Source organism: Triticum aestivum, chromosome 6B (assembly GCF_018294505.1).
Source record: "Triticum aestivum cultivar Chinese Spring chromosome 6B, IWGSC CS RefSeq v2.1, whole genome shotgun sequence".
NCBI lineage: Eukaryota > Viridiplantae > Streptophyta > Magnoliopsida > Poales > Poaceae > Triticum > Triticum aestivum.
This window is the reverse complement of record NC_057810.1, coordinates 70,027,511-70,049,839: the sequence shown is the minus strand read 5'-3', so window position 1 is coordinate 70,049,839 and position 22,329 is coordinate 70,027,511. Positions and strand designations below refer to the sequence as shown.

The window sequence follows — 22,329 nt, the reverse complement described above, 5'->3', positions numbered from 1 at the left end:
CTGCACGTACCCTGATCAGTTATCGAGATATCCGTAAAAATGGTTTTCATATTGAAACCCATGAAGACAACAAAGAGGAGTATCTACTCTTTACTAAAGATGACAGATATGGCAAAAAGGTACATGAGAAAATTCCTTCTCTATCGTCTGGTTTGTACTATACGTACATCAAACCCGTGGAACATGTTGCATACAAAGTAATTTTTCAAAATGTTAACGCATTCCAAACCTGGCATGACCGCTTAGGCCATCCTGGAATAGGGATGATGAGAAAAATTACTAGCAATTCCATTGGTCATAATTTGCTTGAGTCAAAATTTCCTCAATCTTCTGATTTTGTGTGCACATCTTGTGCCACGGGAAAGCTAATTTTGAGGCCCTCACACCTCAAAATACAAGCTGAACCACTTCAGTTCCTTGAACGTATTCAAGGAGACATTTGTGGTCCCATTCAGCCATTATCTGGACCTTTCCGGTATTTCATGGTTCTGATTGACGCATCTACACAATGGTCACATGTGTGTCTTCTATCCACACGAAACCATGCATTTCCCAAGATAATGAGGCAAGTCATTAAGTTGCAAGCCCATTATCCTGAAAGTCGAATTAAGTCAATTCGAATGGACAATGCTGCAGAATTCTCCTCACGTGCTTTCAATGATTATTGCATGGCTTTGGGGATTGAAGTTCAGCACTCTGTTCCATATGTCCATACACAAAATGGTTTGGCTGAAGCATTGATTAAGAGGATCAAACTCATTGCAAGACCTTTGTTGACGAATTGCAACTTGCCAACCTCTTGTTGGGGTCACGCTGTTTTACACGCTGCTGACTTGATACAATTGAGGCCAACTGCATATCAGAGTTCTTCCCCTCTGGAATTGGTACGTGGAAATCCTCCAAGCATTTCCCATCTGCATAAGTTCGGATGTGCTGCATACATACTGATCTCACCACCACAGCGGACATCTATGGGCCCACACAGGAAGTTGGGGATCTATGTGGGGTACAAATCGCCGTCGATTATTAAGTACCTGGAACCCCTGACTGGGGATCTGTTCACAGCCCGTCACGCTGATTGCATATTTAATGAGGAACATTTTCCGGCATTAGGGGGAGATTTCAAGTACCAGAAAGAATGCCTGGAAATTGATTGGAATGCTCATGCCATTTCATCCTCTGATCCACGTACTCATGAGACCGAACTTCAAGTTCGGAAGATTATTAATTTGAAACATCTTGCAAATAATCTGCCAGATTCATTTACTGATTTGAAAGGTGTTACAAAATCCTTAAACCCGGCCAGAAATGCGCCAGAAAGAGTGGAGGTACCAATAAAAACCACTCAACTCCCTATTCCTAAAAAGAGGGGGAGTAGTACGGCCTCTGACCCGGAGCATGCTTCTAGCAAGCAGCAAAGGAAATCGAGGAGAAAAACCTCGGAGTCAGTAAATGCAGGTCAACTCAACGTTGACAAACACCTGATGGTTAGTATACACCCAGTGGAAGGGCAACCTCCACAACCCAGTTCCAGTATGCACAAACTGACTGGGACATCGGAACACCCAGACTCGATCGTATTGGGAAATCACGAAGAGTCACTAGGGGTGCAGGAAATTTCCATCAACTATGTTGATTCTGGAGAATCATTTGACCGTAAGACTACGACTGTCGACATATATTTTGCTGAAAAGATTGCAGATACCCTTCTCACTGATCATGATCCAAGGTCTATCGTTGAGTGCCAAAAGCGCTCCGACTGGCCTAAATGGAAGGATGCAATCCAAGCAGAAATTGCCTCGCTTAACAAAAGAAAGGTATTCACTGAAGCAATACCTACACCTCCCAGTGTTTTCCCTGTGGGATTCAAATGGGTTTTTCTCCGGAAACGGAATAAGAACAATGAGGTGGTGAGATATAAAGCAAGGCTCGTAGCACAAGGTTTCACGCAGAAACCCGGCATTGATTTCACCGAAACATATTCTCCAGTAATGAGTGCAACCACTTTCCGATATCTTATATCTTTGGCAGTGCAAAATTGTCTATCTATGCAGTTGATGGACATCGTGACCGCATATCTTTACGGGTCACTAGATTCGGACATATATATGAAGGTTCCTGATAGAATCTCTGTCCCAAATAAAAATGCAAAACGCAACATGTATTGTGTAAAGCTGAATAAGTCATTATATGACTTAAGGCAGTCAGGACGGATGTGGTACAACCGACTCAGTGAGTTCCTTCTTCAGAAAGGTTACTCCAATAGAGCTGATTGCCCATGTGTTTTCATCAAGAAGTCCTCTACAGGATTTTGCATCATTTCTGTGTATGTTGATGATCTCAACATCATCGGCAGCACACCAGACATTGATGAAGCACGCAATCACCTAAAGATGGAATTTGAGATGAAGGATTTGGGTAAAACCAAATTTTGCTTAGGTATTCAACTTGAGCATCTTCCCTCAGGAATCATGGTACACCAATCTGCCTATATCCAGAAAATATTGGAGAAATTCAATATGGACAAATCCTATCCATCTAAAACTCCCATGGTGGTTCGATCTCTAGACGTAGAGAAAGATCCGTTCAGACCAAGGGATGATGGAGAAGAGGTGTTGGGACCTGAAGTTCCATACCTCAGTGCCGTTGGAGCGCTTATGTATCTTGCAAATTGCACAAGACCTGATATTGCATTTGCAGTGAATCTACTTGCTAGACATAGCGCAGCTCCCACCAAACGTCATTGGTCTGGAGTGAAGAATATCTTTCGATATCTCCAAGGCACAAAGGATCTTGGCCTATTTTTCCAGTTCCAGAAAAATCAGGACTCTGATATGATTGGATATGCAGATGCCGGCTATTTGTCTGATCCCCATAATGCCAGATCTCAGACCGGCTTCGTGTTCCTACATGGTGGCACTGCTATATCATGGAAGTCTTCGAAACAGACTCTGGTGGCAACATCTACCAATCATTCTGAAATAATTTCATTATTTGAAGCAACATGCGAATGTGTATGGCTTCGCAGAATGATAAACCACATACAACAGTCATGTGGAATGGGTTCGATAAAATCACCTACCATTATCTATGAAGATAATGCGACATGTATTGCACAGATGCAAATAGGATACATCAAGAGTAATATCACCAAACATATTTCTCCTAAATGGTTTTTCCCCCATAATCTTCAGAAAAGCGGGGAAATAAGCATTCTGCAAGTCAAATCATGCGACAACCTTGCTGATTTATTTACCAAGTCTCTACCAAATTCTACATTCCAGAAATGTGTTCATGGAATTGGTATGCGAAGACTTAGGGACTTGCAGGTGTCAGGGGGAGTCTCTTCTTGAGATATCCTCATTTTAATGACATCACATTATGCTATCTTTCTTTGTGAGTATATGTTTCAGGATCTCATCAAAGATTTTATGAAGAACTTTTGAAGGAGAATCTTTTGAGATGATAGAGCTTCCCGGACAATCGTGAAGATGATCTACATGGTCAAGCGTAGATTAGGGGGAGTGTTAAAATAATTCTGTAATTAGGGGAAAATCTCCCCTTGCCCAAACCGTCGTTGCGGTTTGTCCCGCAACCGACGCCTCCCTTCGATCTCCTGGAACCGACGCCTCCTCGAGGGATCGTCGTGTCTCCTCGGGACATATAAAAGGGGGCCTGTAACCATCGATCGATTGATTCGATCATTTTTGATTCAAAACAATATGGTCTTGGTTGTATGAAGACTATAGATGACATGGACATAGCTATAGAGCCGGCTGTTGCCTCTCTTATTAACCATGCTGAAACGGCAGAAGCGTTGTTACTTCTTGTTCCTTGCGCTGCGGCCGGGCTGTATGCGAAGCGCCCATTCCCTTCTCTCTCTTCCCTTCTCTTCCCTCCAGCTAAGGTTTCAATGACGTGGAATAGCTTGCAGCCAGCTGACTAGAACCTATTATACTTGCTCTGACCAGTTGACGGTTCGCGATACCGGGATTTTCGGGTGCTCCACCTCCTTTTCTCTTCTTGTCGGGACATATACTCTGCCTGAGAAATTTTGTGCTTCCTACGAGCTTCAGACGCATCGGCAGCCGCTACACCTTTCGATGCACTTTTGTTATTATGATGTATCTTTTGCTTTTGGTATATTGTAGTGAACTTATTGTCGCGGGCAACCATTGTATGGTATGAATTGGGTCTTTATGCCTTTGTGAACGAATTGAAATCTATCAAAGGGTAGTTACTCTGGTATGTTAAGCATCTATCCTCTGTAATGAATGTATAGTTGTCAACCTATTGGCATGAGCGATTACTATTCTTTGCTTATGTCTTTATGCTTTCCGATCAAATAGCAATCTATTTGGATCTGTCCTTATGTCATTATTTAGGATTAGGCGTGCCGCACCTGTGCAATAGATCAGACAATGCGCCAAGATGTGTTGGCAACATTTATGCTATCTATAAAGACAATTTTATGTTTGATCTTGCAAAAATTTGTACTCTGTTTACATGTCCGGGTAATGTGTTTAGCGAGGCATCACCCGTCAGCAACAAAATAAGCATATGGCGCCAAAATCTGAATTACTACTGACTTAGCATTACTTGTTTGATCAAGACGTTGGGACTGGCACCCTCTAGATCTAGTAAATGTATATGCTGCTGACAAACGAAAGCTAAGTTGTAGTACATCAGCCTAGAACTCACAGGTGCGGGAGCCATCCGTTGTAGAGGCCAGCCCTCATGAACTGGTCAGCCTCGACGATCCACTGGGCAGCCGCCACCGATAGCGAGGCAGCCAGCTCCGTCGTCCTCTCAGTCAGAACTCCCTGCATGCACCCATCCATCCATCATTCATGGTAATTCAGAGATTCAGACTTCAGAACAACACTTGTCAATCAAATGAATTCCATTTATGATACAAACAGACATGTTGCTTTCTTTCCTAGTTTGTTCTCGGATTGCTCCGGTAATGGTCGAATTCGACGTCCATCACATGACCTCACCTCCATGAGTCACTCCCATCGGCACTTTGGTTCTCTCCGAGAAAAAAGATCTCCACCAGTCAGACAACCTACCTCATGTGGAAAACAACAGTTTTTCTTTGACTACAAAAGATGAAACTAGGCATGTGGTTGCATTATTGCCTACGTAATAGTTTGAGCACAACTTGTCTAGTAAAACATGGAAAATTTTGTCACACCAAATTAAGCATCCAACAACTGCTATTGGTATTGCTGGTGGCAATTAACGGACTCAGTCTCGAAGTGCCACTAGTTGACCACTTGTCCATCTAGTGACCTGTGACTGAAAGTGATATTGTCGACCAAATCTGTAGTTCTTGTTGGTTTCTCTTGAACTTGATGCGATAATATAGAGGTTGAGTCGCACAATACAAAATATCAATAACCATTGGTAGTAGATATCTGATCTAAGAAAATTAGACTATAAGAAGAGTAGCAGCCACTTGGCCCGGTCTCTAGTTCAGATAACTAATCATAGGCACATTACGACTTGCCAAAGAAAAAGAACCAAAACCATGTCTCTACACTGGTATCATCTTCCAGGACATTGCATTCCTAATACAAGGCTAGCTGCTTTAATCTATGGTTGTAGTCACAGAAACATCTATCTTCGACCACTAACTAATAAAACACTGTTCGAATTCCTACCACGTACTAATTAATAAAACGCTATGTGAATTTGTACCCTTAGATTTGCCATGAAAAAAATGGATTCATAATACAAAGTTTACATAATTGGTTAGCTATGTAAACTTAATGGTCAAAAGTTCTTATTGGAGACTATACATGCAGAACGGAAACATAATTTTCTTTAACATATTGAGAAGCAGCAACAACATGCCAGTGTTTCTGGTCAACAACCAAGAGGTGAACTGGGCAGAGAATATTTCCATTCAACAGCCTTTGAACAGATGGGACCTATCTTGATTGGATTGACTAGGACCAACTGCAACTTGGTGGCATGACGTACTCAATTACTTGAGTTGCATCAACAATAATGCAACAGCTATAAAACTACTCCCTCCGTCTCTAAATACAAGTCTTTTTAGAGATTTCGATACAGACTGCATACCGATGTATATAGAAGTGTTTTAGAGTGTAGATTCACTTATTTTGCTCCGTATATAGTCCATATTGGAATCTCTAAAAAGGCTTATATTTAGAAACGATGGAGTACTCAATAAAAAGAAATGCCAAATAACAAGTTGTGCCAGGGCAGCGCCCAATTTTTTTAAAAAAAAAACTTTATTTGCTAAGGAAATGATACCTTAAAAAGTTGAGAAGCAAATGTCTCATGGCCAAGCAAAATCGCTAGCTGGCATCGCATTAATAATAATGATGCAGCTATAAAAATACTCAATATAGACAAAGATGCTCATGACAAGTTGTGCATATACATTTGCTATCATGGCAGCTTGCATCAATAATAACGCAGCAGCTATAAACTAGTCAATAAAAAGAAACACACTCAATGCCTATGACAAGTTGTGCATATATCAACGACCTACCTGTCGCTTCAAAGATGATGCAATCGTGAGGTCAAACAAATAGCTAGTGTATGCAGGTGCATGTATGTACATACTCCCTCTGTCCCATAATATAAGGTGTTATTACATCCAATATATTCACATATTGATTGTAATAACATCTTATCTTGTATTATGGGACAGCGGAAGTATGCGTGAATGGTAATTGAACAGCTCGATCGAGTACGGTGACTTTTGAGACATTACATATAACAAAAATCTTAAGGGACTCTCACAATGTGCCTTAATTATTATAAACGGCACTTGGATAGGCTAGGAGAATTTTATTTGTTCCTAGAGTCGCTTGCTCTCGGGATCCTAATCACAGGAAGGTTTAAGTGTATATATGAATCTGCACTGAATTGTAATTCTAGACAAAGTGGGAAAAGGAATCTACAACGGCAGTCTGAAATGACCAATCAAATTTCCTTGCACTCAACTGCAGTAAAAGGAGCGCACGTACAGCAGTAGCATCACTTGTGTTGTTGGGTGCAGTACACATACCATTCATATAGAGCCACATGCTACATGTCTACAGGTTCAGCCAACATCCCTCTGAACACACGTAAACGCACAGTACAGAACCACAGATATAGCATCACTTATCACTTCATTGTAAGCACAACAGCTAACAGGATTACAATTGCCAACTAGAACCATACTGATCAGCATCCTCCTACTTAGCAATCATTGTCGAGGGATGGTCCGCACCTTTGAAAAAGTCTGGCTGAACCACTTGAGGTATTGTCATTGCCAAGTTGTCAAAAGGGGACAAAGTTCTAAACTATTTTGGGGGAATGAAAGCGAAAGACATAAATAATGATTTAGACGTTCTTGGAATAATATTAGCACAACACTTGCAACAGGCACACAAGGAAATCACGCGAGACTGAAAGCATATATACGGAGTGGAGAGTAGGCTACTGCCAGTACTTGCCAACCAAAACACGATGGGCATGGCAATAGCAATGGGGGTCATGAGTTTGCTATGCTCATTTCTAGCCGTCCTGACTACCACCATGGTGACCGCTAGCGACGAGGCCGCGTTGCTTGCTTTCAAAGCGCAGGTTAGCGATGGTGACTCGCTGGCCTCGTGGAACAGCAGCGTTGGCTTCTGCAACTGGGAAGGCGTGACTTGCAGCCATCGGAGACCTGAGAGAGTGGTGGAGCTGAGATTGGACAGCAAGACGCTCGCTGGAGTGCTCTCCCCGGCCATCGGAAACCTCACATTCCTGCGAACGCTCAATCTGAGCTTCAACTCGCTACACGGGGAGATTCCGGCGAGCATCGACCGCCTTCGCCGCTTGCAGAGGCTCGATTTGGGCCACAACTCCTTCTCCGGTACATTCCCTATGAACCTGACCTCCTGCATCAGCATGACCATAATGGCACTGCCCAACAACAAGCTTGGCGGGCACATCCCGGCTGACCTCGGCAAGAAGCTCACGTCCCTGGCAGTGATCTCACTGAGAGACAACCACTTCACAGGGTTCATCCCGACATCTCTGGCCAACCTGTCCCATCTACAATACCTCGATCTCACCACTAATCAGCTTGTGGGCTCAATCCCACCAGAGCTCGGAAGATTCCAGCGCATGCAGTTCTTCAGCCTTGTCGGAAATAACCTCTCTGGTATGCTCCCACCTTCTCTCTACAACTGGTCATCGGTGGAAGTATTTTCAGTAGGGTTTAATATGTTGTACGGAAGCATTCCGGATGATATTGGCGACAAGTTCCCTAAGTTGGAATATCTCGGCTTAATTCGTAATCACTTCAGTGGAGCCCTCCCTTCATCACTGTCCAATATGTCTAGTCTCACGAATCTTAATATTGGGCGAAATAGATTTAGTGGTTATGTGCCTTCCACTTTGGGGAGGCTCATAGCTCTCCAGAGACTGCACTTGGGTGAAAATGAGCTCAAAGCAAATGACAACAAGGGGTGGGAATTCATCACTTCTTTGGCAAACTGCAGCCAACTGCAGGTATTGGTACTCGCAAACAATAATTTTGGAGGACAACTGCCAGGTTCAATTGTGAACCTCTCAACGACTCTCACAGGGTTATACTTAATGGATAATAGGATCTATGGAAGTATCCCTGCAGATATTGGAAATCTGATTGGTCTGGAAATACTTGGAATAGCAAATACTTCCATTTACGGAGTGATTCCAGAGAGCATCGGTAAGCTAGAGAACTTGATCGAGCTATCCGTGTACAATAATAGCTTGTCTGGCCTCATACCATCATCTCTAGGGAACCTTTCGCAGTTGACTAGGCTTGTCGCAGACCATGGAAACTTGGAGGGGACCATTCCAGCAAGCCTGGGGAAGTTGAAAAACCTATTCTTACTTGATTTGTCAGCTAACTACAGACTCAATGGTTCAATACCCATAGAGATTTTCAAATTACCTAGCCTTTCTTGGTATTTGGACCTGTCATACAATTCCCTTTCTGGACCCCTTCCTAATGAAGTTGGTAGTTTGGCAAATCTTAACCACCTGGCTCTATCAGGAAACCAGTTGTCTGGCAAGATACCCGATAGTATTAAGAATTGCATAGTGTTGGAAAGGCTATCATTAGACAACAATTCATTTGAAGGAAGCATACCTCGGTTGCTAGCAAACATAAAGGGGCTCAGAGTATTGAATCTGACCATGAATAAGTTATCTGGTAATATTCCTGATGCCATGGGCAATATTGGAAACCTGCAGGAACTATACCTAGCACATAACCACTTGTCAGGGCCAATCCCACTAGTTCTACAGAATTTGACATCCTTGTTTGAATTGGATGTATCCTTCAACAATTTGCAAGGTGAGGTGCCAAATGAAGGTGTTTTCAGAAACATCACTTACTTAGCAGTTGTTGGGAATGTAAATTTGTGTGGCGGTACACCTCAACTTCATTTGGCTCCATGCTCCACAAGGCACTTAAGCAAGAACAAAAGAAAGATGCCAAAGTCTATTGTAATTTCACTAGCGACAGCTGGAGCAATCTTGTTCTCACTTTTGGTTATTTTTCTTGTTTGGATACTTTGCAAGAAGCTCAAACCAAGACAAAAGACATTAGCACAACATTCAATTGTTGATGACCATTACAAGAGAATCCCGTATCATGCATTATTGAGAGGAACTAACGAGTTTTCAGAAGCCAACTTGCTTGGGAGAGGAAGTTATGGTGCAGTTTATAAGTGTGTTTTGGACACTGAAGAAAGAACATTGGCTGTCAAGGTGTTCAATCTGGGTCAATCAAGATATTCCAAGAGTTTTGAGGCTGAGTGTGAGACTATGAGAAGGATACGACACCGTTGTCTCATTAAGATCATTACTTCTTGTTCGAGCGTTAACCACCAAGGTCAAGAGTTTAAGGCATTGGTTTTTGAGTTCATGCCCAACGGTAACTTGGATGGCTGGCTTCATCCAAAATCTCAAGAAGCCACTACAAACAACACTTTCAGCCTTGCCCAGAGGCTTGATATTGCTGTTGATATTGTGGACGCAGTAGAATATTTGCACAACTACTGTCAGCCATTGGTAATCCACTGTGATCTTAAGCCAAGCAACATTCTTCTTGCTGAAGACCTGAGCGCCCGAGTTGGAGACTTTGGCATATCAAGGATCCTTCAAGAAAATACAAGCGAAGGGATGCAGACTTCATATGGCTCAACTGGACTTAGAGGTTCCATAGGCTATGTTGCTCCAGGTGACTAAAATTCTTCTAATTTTATTTTTTTTACTTTTTGCTCGAATATGTCATGCTAAGCACAAAACTGTGCATAATTGCAGAGTATGGGGAAGGCTCTGCTGTCTCAACCGCTGGTGATATTTATAGTCTTGGCATACTACTGCTTGAGATGTTTACGGGAAGAAGCCCAACAGAAGGCACGTTCGGAGATTCATTGGGTCTGCATAAGTTTGTCGAGGATGCTCTTCCAGATAGAACCTTGGAGATAGCTGACCCGACAATGTGGTTGCACAGCGGACAACACAATAACACTACAAGCATTAGAATTCAGGAATTATTGGTTTCAGTCTTGAGCCTTGGCATATCCTGCTCAAAGCAACATCCTCGTGACCGAGCACTGACAAGAGATGCAACAACGGAGATGCACGCAATTAGAGATGCATACCTCAAGTTCATAGGGGAGCATGGAGCAGAACGAGAAGCCTCGACTCAAGAAATTCAGAGCAGCGTTGCATAAACAAGCTGGCACAAGATTTGATCCTGCATACTAAAAAAATAATGTGTCATTTCAGTTAGTAATTCTTCTCAGAGCTATGTATGTTGCTTTACAACTGTATGAAATAAATACAAAACCATGGTGTTGTGCAATAATAGCACAACAGCAGGTTGTAGGTTGATTCATAAATCAGGCAGTGTAATTGTTTTCCCATTATCGAAACTGTACACATGGAGGCAACATTATTGCTTCATGCTTCAGTAGACCTGAAGTTGCAGAGAGTTTCATTTTTTTTCTTATTTTTATTATTCCTCGCTTTTGTAAGCAAAACAATCCGATTTTATTTTTTATATCGAAAACAAAGTGCATCGGATCAGATTAATAACACTATAATAATCACAAACAGATTTTCCTTTGTGAACAAGCTTTCTTCCTTCATTAATTAATAAGTAGTAATAAGGTAGTACAACCTAGAGCGCTTGGTTTCTGTCTTCAGAATTGGTATATCCTGTCTTTAGGTAGTACAATCAGACTTTTTGTTAAAGAGTACATACCGTCCATGTGCAGAAACAAACTTGGGGTACAAACTAATGCGCATTGAGAGCACAGGCAATCTGTCTAAAATCTGATTCTCAATAGGAGAAAAAGTTATCTGTCAATAAAATAAACAGAAATCACAGGTTAGAAAGCATATCCTGTCTTGAGGTAGTAAAGTCAGGCTGCTTGTTAACAGCGTATATGCTTTCCATGTGCAGAAACAGATACTAGAATTTAGAGCACAAGCAGCCTGCCCAAATCTGATTCTCAGAAAAATAAATTAATGTGTCCAAAGATTAATCAGAATCACGGACTCGAAAGCATCAGTACCATCCATTCAGAGAACAGCTTGCAGAAGCAGCAGCAAGGTAATCCTTATAACCAGAGACTAACCATCCACCTTCTATTAATTCCCTTATTAGTAAAAAGAAATACAGGAACTAGATATGTACCTAGGAGGATGTGAATCTGGAGAGCATATGAGAAAAACAAATTTAAAGTAAAACCATCCCAATGTTGTGCAATAGCACTGTAGCAGCAGGTCCAGAGGACCTTTACTAGCTAGGAGGACGTTATCAACAATCAATCTTTCCAGTAAGCTTTATTTTTAATGCAGCTATTTTCTTTGGAACAAGTATCAAATAAATGTAGTGTAATGTAAAAAGGTAAAATCCTAGTGTTGTGCAATAGCAGTTGTCAGTATATTTGCTACATGGCTTGTAAGTAATTTAAAAGATTCAGGAAAATCGCATCCTCAGTGAAGTAGGCTGGCAACATTGAGAAAGTAGTTCATTTTACAGCACAAGCAATTTGCCGCGAGACAAACTATTCTACAGCACAACGAAGAGCAGAGGAGTTGTACCAGATGCATATTGGTGTCATTCATTCAATCAATCAGGGAACAGTTCACCTCCAAAAGCAGCAGAGCATCAGCAGGATGTTAACTTGGCAGTAGGAAGCAGGCAGCAGGTAATGTGTATATTTGAGAGAAGAAGCATTTTGTCCCAAAATTAAACCCAGATTACCAACTACAGACCAACCATCTAGCATCGATTCACATCAAATTTTGATTTCTCTGGGCCACACAGCCATACCTGCCCTAGAGGATGCTGGCCGTCCTTGGTGGATCTGGAGAGAGGGAGCCGCCTTGGTGGAGGAGAGGGGCAAGGCCACAGGCAGGAGGGAAGAGGGGTTTCCGCCTTGGTTTTAGGGTGGGGGCCAAGGAGGAGAGAGGACGCCATGGCCATTGGACGCATTGTGGATGGAGTAGAATATTTGCACAACTACTGCCAACCATTGGTGATTCATTGTGATCTTAAGCCAAGCAAGATTCTTCTTGCTGAAGACATGAACGCACGAGTTGGAGACTTTGCCATATCAAGGATCCGTCAAGAAAATACAAGCAAGGGGATGCAAACTTCATATGGCTCAACTGGAATTAAAGGTTGGATAGGCTATATTGCTCCAGGTGACTAAAATTCTTCTAACTTCATATTTTACCTTTTCAATCAAATATGACATGTTAACCACAAACCTTTGCGTAATACAGAGTATGGAGATAGCTCTGCAGTCTCAACAGCTGGTGATATTTATAGTCTTGGCATATTGCTGCTTGAGATGTTTACCGGAAGGAGCCCACCAGAGAATGCACTTCCAGATGATGTCGAGGATGCACGTTCAGAGATTCATTGGATTTGCATAAATTTGTCGAGGAGGCACTTCCAGATAGAACCTTTGAGATAGCTGACCCAACAATGTGGCTGCACGGCGGACAACATGATAACACTGCAAGTATTAGAATCCAGGAGTGCTTGGTCTCGGTCTTCAGGCTTGGCATATCCTGCTAAAAGCAACAACCTCGAGCCCGAGCACTGACGAGAGATGCAGCAACGGAGATGCACACAATCAGAGATGCGTACCTGAAATTTACAGGGGAGCATTGAGCAGAAAGAGAAGCCTCAACTCAAGATTCAGAACATCATTGAATAAACAAGCTGGTACAAGACATGATCCTACATAATAATAAAATTATGTATCATTTCAATTAGTAATCGTTCAAGCGTTATCTCATTAAGATCATTACTTGTTGTTCAATCAAGGTATTCGAGGAGTTTTGAAGTGGAAGTTTAACCTTGGTCAATCAAGGCATGCTAACCACAAGACTTTGCATAATTGCAGAGTATGGAGAAGGCTCTGCAGTCTCTACAGCTGGTGATATTTATAGCCTTGGCAAATTGCTGCTTGAGATGTTTACTGGAAGGAGCCCAACAGAAGGCATGTTCAGAGATTCATTGGATCTTCATAAGTTTGTTGAGGATGCACTTCAAGATAGGACCCTGGAGATAGCTGACCCAACAATGTGGCTGCACAGCGGAAAATGGGATAACAATACAAGTATTAGAATCATGGAGTTATTGGTTTCAGTTTTCAGGCTTGGCATATCCTGCTCCAAGGCACAGCCTCGAGACCAAGCACTGACGAGAGATGCAGCGGCAGAGATACACGCAATCAGAGATGCGTACCTCAAGCTTATGGGGGAGCATGGAGCAGAAAGAGAAGCCTCGACTCGAGAAATTCAGAGCAACGTTGAATAAACAAGCTAGTACAAGATATGATCCTGCAATAGGAAAACATTATGTAGTAAGAAGATTATGTATTGCTCCAGTTAGTAATTGTTCTCAGAGCTATGTTGTTTTACAACTGTATCAAATAAATGTGGTACCATACTAATCCAAGAACACGTCTTGGCCTATGAACAGTTACAAGAAAGTGAAGTCTGAAAACTTCGACACAGTTTGATAGGAGAGTAGGACTTGACCCGGTGTCAACCTCACAAGAGTCAGAAATTAAATTGGAGAGATATCATATCACCGAGGGAAGTGTGTCTGGACTGGTTACAGTCGCTGGCTTGGCCACAGCATATCCTTGTCAACAAATGTCGTACAACCTACAGCCATCATCAAGGCTCCCTCCTAGATACATATATAATGATAGAATCCATGAGTGGTTGGTTTCTGTCTTTAGGATTGGTATTTCCTGCTCAAAGACACACGGCCTCGAGAGCATAGATGATAAGAGATGCAGCGGTAGAGATGCGCCCCTCCTGTTTGCCTGTAAGCATATAGAAGAGCAGAGGAAAAGAGGAGCCTTGGCTCGAGCCTGACAAATGTTTTGCAGTATATATTATCCATGTGTTCAGAAAAAGAAAATTGGGGGCAGTAGGCAGTAGCAGCAGCAGAAAATCGACCCTGTTTCTGTCACTTTCAAGCATTGTCTTCGCTCTTGTAATCAAGTGGCTCACGTGTTAGCAAACCATAGCTATTGTAATAAGTCTTCTTTTAGTTGGTTAAACGAGCCCCCTGACATTGTTGTCGGTAGGCTCATAAATGATGTATCCGGGTTTTAATTCAATAAAGGTAGCCATGATGGCTTTCCCTCAAAAAATATTTATTGTGTATATTCGACAGCACAAGCGGTCTATCCAAAATCTGATTCTGAAATAAGAATGAAGAACTCTGTCCAAAACATAAATTAAAAATCACAGTCCAGAAAGCATCAGGGACAGGGTAGCAGTAGGCAGTAACAGCAGCAGGAATATTTCACATACAGCAGAAGCAATTTGTCCCACAAAAACAAAAGAATCACAAACTAGTATGCATCTGTATCATTCATTCATTCATTCAGGGCACAGTTTCCTTCCAAAAACAGGTTACCCAACTACAGACTGCATCATCAGAAATTCAGAATAATTACACAAGCCAAACACAGTAGTACAACCAGGAAGCAGCTTCTAGGTTCCCAACAATAGTGCATCATCACAATCATGACACTAGCAGCAATGTGAATCAGTTCATGCATCGCCTTTAATAACAGAAGCAGCTTCATTTTCTTTGCACCATATCAGAAAAATATAATGTAAGATCATCACAGTGTTGTGCAACAGAAGTTTAGAAATGGTAGTTGTCAGCTTACTACATTAACTTCACAAAAACCATCGATCCTAATAAATCAGTTTGTGTCTCCAAGCAAAATCAGCAGTCAGTCAGGCTGTTTGTTAGCAGTAGCAGAAATCGATCCTAATAAATTTTTCACATACCCAGTAACAAATTGAAGCATATATTTGACAGCACATAAAGGCAATTTTGTAACAAAAGAAACAGGAATCTGAGACTAGAAACGCAGTCAGTAACATTCACTCATTCAGCCAAAAGCAGCAGGGGCAGCAGACTAACCAGAGCGACCAGCAAAAGTACATGTAGTAGATAACTAAGCAGGGTATCTGGACCTTACCGCTGATATGGTCATGGGTGCTTGGTGCCGGCAGGCTGGCCGGCCTTTGTGCATTTGGAGAGCCGGAGGAGACGGCAGAGAAGAGTGGCTGGGCCGCAAGCCTAACTGGTATTGTTTAACCCTTGCTGTGACACTTGCTCCTCCTTGCTAACCTGCTCTTTCTTTTTAAGGCTATAAAAAATTGGAAGACCGGAACATATGCACAACATAAAGATGCACAATATTGCTAGTAACCAAAAACAGTACAATTAGTAATCAAAAACAGTTATATGATTATAAGGATACGTGGTAGTCCAAAAACAACTAAGAGACTATTGATATATGTGGTACTTGTCAGTCAGAGAAATTGACAAGAATATGATCCCCAAGGGTCTGGGAATAATGAGAATTTCTAAGGTAGAAATTAGAAACACTACTCGTGAGGATTTCTAAAAAAACAGTATACACATAGATAGACTGATCCTGTCTCTTACAGTAGTTGACATACATATAACTATAAATACAGTTTAAGGGTTCACTTGCCGTTCTTGTAGTACCTAAGTTTCAGAGACGGGTTGACAATACAGAAATAAAAAGTAAATTTACACATCTAAATGGCATGATGATTCGTCACATATGAGAAGGCAAACTGAATTCCGTGTAATGAAGCATGAAGGCAAACAGAGACCAGTGCAAAATTTCCACCCAAGTGTCAAAGATTACTGGTGCTTCTAGTGGTTCAGAGAGGGAGAGAGAGAGAGAGAGAGAGAGAGAGAGAGAGAGGGCGCTGGGAGGAGCACGCAGCGGATTCATGGATTCACTGCCGCGGCGGCACGCGCTGGGGCAGGGAGAGATTTTCAGGGCCGGGGGATATCGGGATGGCCGTACCTTCATCGTTGCGGCGACCAGTCGGCTTAGTCGGAGGCGAATCAGAGCAGGCTGGCGGCGTAGGAGTTGAAGAAGATGGATGCGTCGGAGGGGGCGGGGACTCCGGTGGCTGGAGATCCCTTGAGCGGCGGCGACAGAGGGGCGAGTGGGGAAAAAAAAGTCCTTTCGGCTTTGTTCGGTTACACCCTGCCCTAAGAGGATTGGAGGGGATTTGGGGAATTTGACTTGTAGAGGATTTAATCCACCTCAATCCCTGTCAGAACCCCTCCACAACCCTGTCAACCGAACATGGCCTTCGGGGTCAACAGTCGGCAGAGAAAACAGAGAAATGGTGGTATACTAATTACGAAAAGGACAGTGCTGGGCGCCGGCGCACCGGTCGAACCGTTCGGCCGGTCGACCCCCAGCCGTCAGATATGCGTCTTATCAGCAGGCGTCGGCGCACCGACCGAGCCGTTTGACCGGTCGACCCCCAGCCGTCAGATGTGCGTCTTATCAACCGTTTGATCGAGCTCCTTTTTTCTTTGTCCACCCCGCATCTCCCACCTCGCGTCGCCGCACGCCAGACACGAAAGAACCTCCGCCCGACGACTGAGCCCCCGCTGACCCCACCCCTCCCCCGCCATGGACGAGCTCGACGCCGGCCTCGAAGCTCACCGCCACTCCATTCTCGCTTTCGGGGGGTAGCCGTGGGTCCCAAAAAAAAATCCATCGCCACCGTCGAGCAACGCCGCCGTGAATGGAAGTAGCAAAAATTGACTTCGGTTCCAGCAAAATCAAACATGATTGTAGCAAAAAAAATTGACCGAAAGAAACAGGGATGTAGCATCTCGTGAGAATGAATGTAGCAATCATCGACACCTGTGATAACAAAAAACTGACAAAGAAGTTGCATCAAAAGACACAGTCGCGGGTCTCGCATGTTCATGGAGATGGGATGTAGCAAAAATTCGACAAACACCGGCAGTAACACAAAAACAATATGGTTGTAGCAAAATCCTTAGCCGGTTCTAGAAAAAATACGGTGGTAGCAGATTTTGGGCGGGGTGAGTGGTAGCAAAAACATGAGCCGGTTCCAGCAAAAATTATCTTCGGTTCCAACAAAATCATAACATGGTTGTAGCAAGAAAAGACTGGAAAAAAAGCAATGTCATGAAGATGGATGTAGCACAAATGCACAAAACACCGGTAGTAACAAAAAACCAAAACGGTTGTAGCAAAATGGTTCACCGGTTCCAGCAAAAACTAACGTGGTGATGGTCTTGGGGTACTCCCAAGACGAGCGCCAGAGTATAGCGGATCGGCTTAACTGCTAGCTTGGGAGCTTCCCAATGACTTATCTGGGGATACCCATTAGTGATTCTAGGCTCACGGTGGCTGAACTGCGCCCCACGGTGGGGAAGCTTCAGCACCGTATCGAGCCTTGGCAAGGTCGGTGGCTCTCCAAAGCAGCACGTACGGTGCTCATCAACTCGTCCCTCTTCAGCTTGCTCTTGTTCATCATGAGCTTCTACAGCCTTCCGGAGACGCTTCATCACGAGATCGCCACTGTTCAGGGCCGTTTCTTCTGGGCCGGTAAGGGAGACAAGTAGAAGTACCACATGGTTAGGTGGTCAGAAATCTGCAAGCCTCGCGACCAGGGCGGCCTCGGGATCATGTCTTCCAAACGCATGAACATTGCCCTCCTGACTCGGTGGCTTTGGCGGATTGCCAACGGAGATGGTGGCCTGTGGCTCCGCATCATTCAGCAGAAATACCTCCATGGCCAGCCTCTCGCTTTCTGCCAGCGGTCTGGGGGATCCCAGTTTTGGCAATCCGTCATGCATCCAGCTCCTCCCTGTCCTCTGGATTGGGACCTCGATAGAGGTCGGATCAGGCACCGCCACCTTGTTCTGGTTCGACAGATGGTCCGGCAACTTGCCCCTTGCGGCCCGCTTTCCGGACCTATTCTCCATTGTGGTGGCCCCTCATATTTTGGTCGTGGCAGCCCTTATTGACTTAGGGCAGCTCACGTTCCGGAGGCCCTTTCGTCCGGCTGAGACCGCCGACTGGCAAGAGCTGCTTGACTGCATTGCATTGCACGCGCCTGATCTTACGACCGAGGATGACATCTCCAGATGGCGTCTAGAGCCTTCTGGATAATTCTCCACCAAGTCCCTATACCAGGCCATTGCTCCCTCGCCTGGCCATGAGGCGCTCACCTTCATCTGGGAGATTCGCCTTCCCCTGAAGATTAGGATTTTCTTGTGGCAATGGATCCACGGTGGCCTCCCGTCTGGCGTCGAGGTCCTAAAGCGCAATGGTCTGGGTGATGGGCGATGCCTGCTCTGCGGGCTGGAAGAGGATTCGAATCATATCTTCTTCACCTGCGTGTTCGCGCAGTTCCTATGGAGCTGTTTCCGCGAGATAGCGGGTGGAAGCTGGGACCACAAAAACTTCCCCGCTCTCTTCGTCGAACTCCAGGCAATCCCACTCGCAGTGCGCCACATTAGGTGGCTGGCCATTGGGGTGCTGGCCTAGACGCTATGGACTGTTAGGAATAAACTTGTGATTCAGCGCATCCCTCTTCGTCGTGCTACTGGCGCTTTGTTCAAATGGTCTGATTACTTGCAGCTTCGGCGGCCGCTTAGCCGCCCCAGGGAGAGAGACGCCATCACCTCCATCATCACCCAGCTTTGCACGATGGCTCTCCGGATGGCTCCACCGCTTCCCCCACCACCTCCAGAACCAGATTAGATCTTCGTTGCCATCGCCATCGCCATCGCCTTTCTTTTTCCGTTGTCTCGTCATGTGCTTGTGTTGGGCTTGTTATGCTGTGCCCACAGCGGAACTTGGGTCTCTTTGTCTGTGTGTTTGTGTTAGACCGTGCCTGCGGTGGCTTTGAGTGAGTGAGTGTGGTGTGTTGTTGTGACCTTGATACTTTGTGCTTGGTGGTTGCTTTATTTATAAAGCGGGGCGAAAGCCTTTTTCGGCAAAAACTAACGTGGTAGCAGATTTTGGATGGGTGGGTGGTAGCAAATACATGGGCTGGTTCCAGCAAAAAAGCACGGTTGTAGCAAATCCTGCTACAACGGCCATGGATAGGAGCACGACCATGGACAGGAGCGCAACTAGCTGCTGTCGCCCATGGCGACGAGTGCTGGTTGCCACATGGTCACGCTGATGGATGAGCGGCCGCTCACCGGAGCAACGCGAGGCGGGTGGATAGTGGCCGCTTGTCGGAGCAGCGCGAGGTGGGTGTATAGTGGTCGCTTGCCGGAGCAACATGGGCAGGTGGTAGTGAGGCTCCCGGAGCAAGGATGCGGCGGCCCGAGTGAGAGGCAGAGGCGAGGTAGGCCAGACGTGAGCGAGAGGACGAGTGGATGAGATTTCTGTGGATGGGCGGTTGCTGGGATAAGGACGTGGATGCGTGGGTAGTGCGCGTGGGACCCATGAACACGTGGTGTGTGTGCGGCACTGCAGCCGTTGTGCTGTGTGCGCGAGAAGAGCCGCGCGACCGGCCGAAAGTTTGGCCGGCGCGCCGGATACAAGCATTTACCTTACGAAAAAGGGTTTCTCCCGCTTTGTATTACAAAGCAACCATCCGATACAACCAACGATAGGTGTTGGGGCGAAGCAGCACAATCACGCCAAAAAAGAAAGAAAGAGAAAAAAAGAAACAAATGCCGATAACGGCGGATCGACAAAACGACGAAGCCTCGCGACCGCTGCGTCCACCGGAAATCGCCCCCAAGCTCCGAAACTCTGAAGAGCTGGTACCCATCAACACCTCCAAGAAGGGACGCGACAATGACGACACTGCTGCCAAGGGTTTCCCCCGATACGCGGTGAAGAGAGAGGAAGGGTAGCCCCGACGCCCTCCAGGAAGGTCCGGTGGTACCCTCAGGCGCCACCGCGTCGGTGTCGGCCAAGCCAACAGGGATTTCTCCCGATCCCATCCTCCACCTCAGGCACTCTGGAGCTCGCCACCAAACCGACCACCACCCTGCGCCAACACGGACATGAAGGTTCCCACGTTGTCTTACCACGGCACCGCGAAGATGGCCTGCACAACAAAGAACGGGAGCTGGGACTAGGGCAGCAGCACCGGCAGCATACTGGAGGGCCCCACCTCCACCGTCCACGACTGTAGCTGACCGGACGTCAAAGCAGGAGCCTACTGGGCCCGTGGCCCCACATGCCCAGCCAGGCTCTCAGAGGCCTGGACAGCTCCCGACTCCACGCCGCAGCTGGCACGCCAACGGCGTCACTGCCCCCTGTCCGAGCTGCTCCTCCTCCTCACCACACAGACAATGACGAAGCCACACCGGGGGCCGGCCCGCAAGGACCCAGATGGGCCCCGCAGGCCCCGATCTGGGCCGTGGGTGTTGGAAATATGCCCTAGAGGCAATAATAAAAGCATTATTATTATATTTCCTTGTTCATGATAATTGTCTTTTATTCATGCTATAATTGTATTATCCGGAAATCGTAATACACGTGTGAATACATAGACCAAAATACGTCCCTAGTAAGCCTCTAGTTGACTAGCTCGTTGGTCAACAGATAGTCATGGTTTCCTGACTATGGACATTAGATGTCATTGACAACGGGATCACGTCATTAGGAGAATGACATGATGGACAAGACCCAATCCTAAGCATAGCACAAGATCGTGTAGTTCGTTTTGCTACAGCTTTTCCAATGTTAAGTATCTCTTCCTTACACCATGAGGTCGTGTAACTCCCGGATACCATAGGAGTGCTTTGGGTGTACCAAACGTCACAACGTAACTGGGTGACTATAAAGGTGCACTACGGTATCTCCGAAAGTGTCTGTTGGGTTGACACGGATCAAGACTGGGATTTGTCACTCCGTATGACGGAGAGGTATCACTGGGCCCACTCGGTAGTGCATCATCATAATGAGCTCAAAGTGACCAAGTGTTTGGTCACGGGATCATGCATTACGGTACGAGTAAAGTGACTTGCCGGTAACGAGACTAAACGAGGTATTGGGATACCGACGATCGAGTCTCGAGCAAGTAACATACCGATTGACAAAGGGAATTGCATACGGGGTTGATTGAATCCTCGACATCGTGGTTCATCCGATGACATCATCGAGGAGCATGTGGGAGCCAACATGGGTATCCAGATCCCGCTGTTGATTATTGACCGGAGAGCCGTCTCGGTCATGTCTGCGTGTCTCCCAAACCCGTAGGGTCTACACACTTAAGGTTCGGTGAAGCTAGGGTTATTAGGAAGACTTGTATGTGATTACCGAATGTTGTTCGGAGTCCCGGATGAGATCCCGGACGTCATGAGGAGTTCCGGAATGGTCTGGAGGTGAAGATTTATATATGGGAAGTTGTCATGCGGACACCGGAAAGTTTCGGGGGCATGTCGGTATTGTACCGGGGCCACCGGAGGGGTTCCGGGGGTCCACCGGGAGGGGCCACCCCTCCCGGGGGGCCACATGGGCCGCATGGGGCAGGAGCCAGCCCCTGGAGGGCTGGGCGCCCCCCCTTGGGCCCATGCGCCTAGGGTTGGGGGGGAACCCTAGAGGGGGCGCCCCCCTTGCTTGGGGGGCAAGTCCCCCTTCCCTGGCCGCCGCCCCCCCTCTAGATCCCATCTAGAGGGGCCGGCCCCCCTTGCCCCTTCCCCTATAAATAGAGGAGTGAGGGGAGGGCTGCACATCCCAAGCCAAGGCGCAGCCCCTCCCCTCCCCAACACCTCTCCTCCTCCGTCACGAGCTTGGCGAAACCCTGCCGGAGTACTGCTTCTCCACCAACACCACGTCGTCGTGCTGCCGTTGGAGCTGTCTTCCTCAACCTCTCCTTCCTCCTTGCTGGATCAAGACGGAGGAGACGTCATCCGTTCCATACGTGTGTTGAACGCGGAGGTGATGTCCGTTCGACACTTGGTCATCG

General features: G+C 45.7%; 1 protein-coding gene and 1 long non-coding RNA gene across 14 annotated transcripts; one reads left to right on the top strand and one right to left on the bottom strand.

The window, feature by feature from the left end:
- Window positions 1–3,216: 3,216 nt before the first annotated feature.
- On the bottom strand, window positions 3,217–16,616 carry LOC123135852 (uncharacterized). 13 transcript variants are annotated; one of them, XR_006466288.1, is made up of 7 exons: window positions 15,552–16,616; window positions 13,784–13,878; window positions 13,393–13,624; window positions 13,181–13,273; window positions 11,279–13,021; window positions 10,674–10,775; window positions 3,217–4,823 (listed from the first exon to the last, which is right to left on the bottom strand). It is a non-coding gene; the product is annotated as an uncharacterized lncRNA (long non-coding RNA). The 13 variants fall into 13 exon arrangements; XR_006466285.1 differs by lacking the exon at window positions 13,181–13,273 and having other exon boundaries at window positions 3,218–4,823; window positions 11,279–11,376; window positions 12,356–13,180; XR_006466290.1 differs by lacking the exon at window positions 13,181–13,273 and having other exon boundaries at window positions 3,218–4,823; window positions 10,674–10,768; window positions 11,279–11,376; window positions 12,356–13,180.
- On the top strand, window positions 7,499–10,964 carry LOC123135850 (probable LRR receptor-like serine/threonine-protein kinase At3g47570). The gene is made up of 2 exons (XM_044555082.1): window positions 7,499–10,246; window positions 10,330–10,964. Exons 1-2 carry the CDS (start codon window positions 7,501–7,503, stop codon window positions 10,743–10,745), a joined length of 3,162 nt encoding a protein of 1,053 aa, XP_044411017.1. The 5' UTR covers window positions 7,499–7,500; the 3' UTR covers window positions 10,746–10,964.
- Window positions 16,617–22,329: the final 5,713 nt, after the last annotated feature.

What these genes read in the sequence shown, in the direction of transcription:
- LOC123135850 (XM_044555082.1), top strand. Translation starts at nt 7,501, where the DNA reads ATGGCAATAGCAATGGGGGTCATGAGTTTGCTATGCTCATTTCTAGCC. An exon ending in CATAGGCTATGTTGCTCCAG is followed by an intron (nt 10,247 to 10,329) that starts GTGACTAAAATT and finishes GCATAATTGCAG; the next exon opens with AGTATGGGGAAGGCTCTGCT.